The 5,150-nt window shown below is 35.4% G+C and overlaps 1 protein-coding gene across 1 annotated transcript; it reads right to left on the bottom strand.

Annotated features, from left to right (window-relative positions):
* Positions 1 to 1,482: 1,482 nt before the first annotated feature.
* LOC134680015 (ras-related protein Rap-2c) lies at positions 1,483 to 3,138 on the bottom strand. The gene has a single exon (XM_063538992.1). It carries the CDS (start codon positions 2,804 to 2,806, stop codon positions 2,261 to 2,263), a length of 546 nt encoding a protein of 181 aa, XP_063395062.1. The 5' UTR covers positions 2,807 to 3,138; the 3' UTR covers positions 1,483 to 2,260.
* Between the last annotated feature and the right edge of the window lie 2,012 nt (positions 3,139 to 5,150).

Here is a 5,150-nt window from a genome sequence, read left to right as displayed (position 1 = left end):
CAATGCTATGCCAGTTGTGCACGACACGCGATTTGAAATCGGCGATAGTGCACAGTTGAGCGCCCACGTGCTATGTGACAATCGCAACAAAAACTCTGCGATTCTTACTTTGATACTGTTCCAAGACCTAAAGTAAGCATAATGATTATATATTGGCGTAAATATGACTTTCATATCAATAGATATATATAGGTACCTAATTTAAATCACTTTACTAAATAGATGGGTATTTTTGCAACAAAATAGCCCTTGTGCGGAATTCTAATACCATTTATATGTTAATCCTAAGCCCTGTTTTTATCCATTTACTAAAACATTCTGACTAGGGTTGCCAACTTTTTTTTGGTGCAATGGTGTATTTTCCCAAATAAGGCATAAAAAATATAGTACATTTCTAAAAAATATAGTACTTTTAGATAAAATACTAAATATGAGTGTAATATACGTTTAATCGGAAATATAGTATTTTAGCGTACTATATATTTTTCCAAAAGTATATAGTACAGAGAGCCAAAATATAGTACAATACTATATAATATAGTATGGTTGGCAACCCTAATTCTGACTGACCAATCTACTACCCAATATACCTATCTGCTAGCCCTATCCTACTGTCATTTTAGTACAAAAACAGAGTGATGTGGTACTTCGTTTCTGAGATTTAATCACAGAGTTTAAGTCAGTTTTTTTAGCATATACCTAAAATATATACAAACAATTCTCACTCTGATTTAATCTTATCGATTTCTATAATCATAATAAAACTAATCAGCTGATTAATAGCTGTTAACTCTTATTTATGCAACCTGGATTTTGAATGTAACTAGTCAAATATAAAATTATCCTATTGATTGTATTCAAATTATAACTTGGCCAGCACAACTATATCAAAAAATATATATTTTTTAAATTAGTATGCAACCCATATAAATGAAAAACTGAGGAAACATAACTATGCACTACCTCTTCTCCATACAAATTTAGTCCCCATTAAAATTACTCTGGATATTAAAATTAGAGAATATATTCAATGTTCATAGTTATTTATTAGCATCTAAAATTGTCTGGGCCTGGCTAAAGCCAGCTCTGCACCAGAAGGTGGAAGTACCACCACAAACATCAAATTCCTATGAAACTGTGGCATTTTTAGTGCCCCTGCCACATTCTTTGTCTGCCACCTTGGTGCGGTTATTATATTGCTGGCTCAATATTACAAAGTTCTATGTTACATTTTCAAGATTGTTGAAATTCTACTTAATGTCACTATGAGAATGTTCAAATTTCAGTTTGATAAAAGTGAAACAGAACCCTGTAATATTGGGCCAGCAATATATGGACTATTTGATAAACTTTAACAACAAACATAATCATAATTGTTAAAGTTGTTAAAATGCTGACCAAGCCAAATTTACAGATCCATGCATAAACTTTATCTATATAAGGTAAAAAAATTAGGTTACCTTGGTGTCCGATGAATAAAACTTTTTGTGTAATCTCCCACTTAAAACTTTTATTTATAGATACTTTGTTATATGTATTATCACAAATCCTGGTAGACTTTTAAAACACAATCACGCAACTGACAAATCTTACTGTATTTTCTTGATTACTGATTTCTCATTTAAACATAATTTACACAATAAAACACTATCTGTGACTCGACTTAGGTGTAATCGGTTTCTCATCACACTCCACTCTACACAATCATAATAGTTTATTGCATATTTGGATGGCTTTTATATTCTCTAAACTGTCCATGTCCTTTGACATCATTAATCTCATGAAATTATATACAAAGTTGGCTAATTTACTTTAATTAATTGTAATCATTCAACTGACACAGCTCTTGCTTGCGTCTGACATTTGATAAAAGAAACTTAACTTTTTAAACATGATGATTTAAAGAAGTGTGATCCAATAAGGATACTTTCTTCATCAAATGTGATAATGGTTATTGCGGGAGTATCTACAAGTACTAAAGTATGAAAATATAAGATAAAGCACCTCGATTGGACAATGGTATGTATCAAAGATATTAACAACGTGATATGAAGCACATCGCGGCCGACTCGGTGCCGGCGGGCCAGCTCGGCGCTCCGGCGCTCCGGCGCGGGCCGCGGGCGCCCCGGCTCGGGCTGCGGGCGCTCCGGCACCGGCCGCAGCCGCCCGGACACCGCCGCGGGCGGGCGCCACACGCTCTCCCGCCTCGCCGAGCCCTTGCAGTCTTACGAGAAATAAATGCCACATTACACTCTAGATATTAAAGCACTGTACAACAACAATAAGTTTTCTTTTCTTTTTCGGGGCTAACGTTCATTTCGCGCACAATTTCCGCGAACATTTCGTTGACGTTGGTGCGGCTCTTGGCGGAAGCCTCGACGAAGGGGCAGCCCCACATCTGCGCCAGCGCCGCGCCCTCGGGCTGCGCCACCTCGCGCTGGTGCTCCAGGTCCGCCTTGTTGCCCACCAGCAAAATGGGCACGCGTTCTGAACCCTTGACGCGCGTTATCAATTCCTTCATGGGCTTGATGTCTTGAAATGTTTGATGATTCGTTAATGAATATACTACAACGAATCCTTGGCCGTTTTTAATGTAGAGATCCCGCATAGACGCAAACTGTTCCGTGCCGGCAGTATCCAATATTTCTAATACACATGGCGAATTGTCCACTTCTATTTCTTTCCTATAGAAATCTTCTATCGTGGGGTCATATTTTTCCATAAAGCATCCGGACACGAACTGCACAGTCAAAGCACTCTTACCGACCCCACCCGAACCCAAAACCACAACTTTGAATTCGCGCATGATTATGTTGTCTAAATCACACTTGCCAGACTTCAATACAACGTTTCAGAAACGTATTCACTGTGCTATAAAAATGTCATTGCTATGTTGGTTTATGACTCACTCGGATGCGATCACTGAGAAACGTTCACTTGCAGCAACTTTATTAATTGATAAACAGCAGCGCCATTTTAGTTCACAGTGAAGAAATACAGGTCCGATGGCATCGCGGTATCAAAATCACATCAGATGACGCGGAAGCAACTCAACATTTATCAAACTAACTTGCTCTTTGCTATAGCTAACTGATCACGGCAGCAGGTTGGTCAAAGCACTGTGTTGTCTTGTTTGATTGGTGAATGGATTGCACTAACCGGAAGCCGGTGTTACCAGACACGTTTCTAATTTACCCTGTTAGTATTATTGGTGTATGTATTCACACGCACGCATGTAATAAACTTATAAAGTATGTTCGGAAAAACAAGAAAAGACACAAAGTCGCCTTTTAAAAAGCTTAAGTCTGGCAAACTGTAGTGCGATATAAAATAGTAGAAATTTAATAAAATGAAACTAAAAAAGTTCCATACTAAATTGTTGCCATGTTAAAGCAAGACAAACTACAATTTCTTGCTGGGCTATATACTTATCGCTCTTTCTGTAATTATAATTCTAGCATAAGTAAATATTAAACATAAATATGAGAACATGTTTAACGATATCTGAAATGTAAAAAAAATAGTTTATCTGGAATTGACAACTATTCATTATTTGATATTATTAGGTTGTTGCATAATTATTTTCCCACTTTGGAATAAAACTATTTTTTTGTAATAAATATTTATTGAAACAATTAATCGACGATATAATCACCATCATTATCTAGAACATGTAACCATCTGCTAGGCAGTTTCAATATCCTTAGCCCAGAATAAAAGTGGCTGAGAGACAAAGAAGTTAGCAAGGTCATTTTTTAGGTCGCCGGAATTTTCGAATTTCTTTTTACGAAGATGCTGTTTCAAAGCCCGAAAAAGATGATAGTCGGAAGGTGCTAGATCAGGGCTATAAGGTGGATGAGGTATTGTTGTCTAACCGAGCTCCTCTAGAAATTTACAGGTCATTTTCGCATGTGCACAACAAAATTTCTTGATAAAGTGAATCATTTCGGAAATAATAGTTAAGAAAGAAAAAAAAAAAGGTTTTTCCTTCTAACTTTTGAACCATCTGTCCAAAAAATATGAAAATAAATCATGAAAATAGTGCTTAAAAACTCAATCAAATAAAATTAAAACAAACTTGATCAGTTAAGCCGTTTATGAGTTATCGCTAAAAGTCTTCCCTTCTTATTTTAAGTAAAAGCCTGGCAACCCTTATTTGTGACCGGATTTTCGCAGGCAACCCTATACCATTGTATTTGCAATAAAATTACCATCATTTTGATATATATTTCAAGCGTCAGACAGATGAGTGCAATTATCGATATAAAATCACCTCTTTAAACACGGCAACCACATAATAGTGACCGGAAAAAGATAGGCAACCTAGTTGATTTATATTGTACAAGTTGTATACTTTCCATTGAAACTTATTTCGTTCGTCAGACAAATCGGTGAAATTTGGCGAAAAATATTTTTTTTTTCAAAAATTTATTATAAATAGCCTTGACCATTTTTCTTTAGGCAACCCTATTTATTTATGTTCTGGAACATATTTTCTTTCATATTTTCATAGTTAGGCAACCCTATTTATTTATGTTCTGGAACATATTTTCTTTCATAATTTCATAGTTTCATCCGTCAGACAAATTGGTGAAGGTCCCATATATGTAGGATCTCCTACTAACTATTAAGATGCTAACTAGAGTAACTAGGGTAGTACTACTAGTTCTTAGTAGCATATTAGCACCTTATGCCCGCAGTTACTATTACTACAGCCGAAAGTAAAAGCACTAACAGACGAGACGACATTTAATTGTATACCAACATACGTTTAACTTTACATACATTTAATACATTTAATTTTGTTGAGCATATATTTTTAAAGATTATGTGTGCCAATATGTCATCAAGACCTTGTGCTTAGAATTACCCATTTCTCAGGTAAAGTATTCTTAACCAACAACACTACCGGAAATGACTGTAATTATTTATCCTGGCAACTTATCAATTTTCGTTCAGAAATTATAATTAAGGACAAGACAAGAAGAAAAATTAATTAATAATTTTATATTTTTTGTACAAAATACGACTGAATTAAGTCATTTGGTGTATTTTGGCTAGTTCGCAACCTGTTTGCAATAAATAACTGTACATGGCAACATAATTTATGAATTCTTTATGTTTGCTAGATTTTTAGATTTCCCATGCAA

Source organism: Cydia fagiglandana, chromosome 3 (assembly GCF_963556715.1).
Source record: "Cydia fagiglandana chromosome 3, ilCydFagi1.1, whole genome shotgun sequence".
In the NCBI taxonomy this organism is placed as follows: Eukaryota; Metazoa; Arthropoda; class Insecta; order Lepidoptera; family Tortricidae; genus Cydia; species Cydia fagiglandana.
The sequence above is the reverse complement of the archived record's forward strand: the minus strand, read 5'-3'. Positions and strand labels throughout refer to the sequence as shown.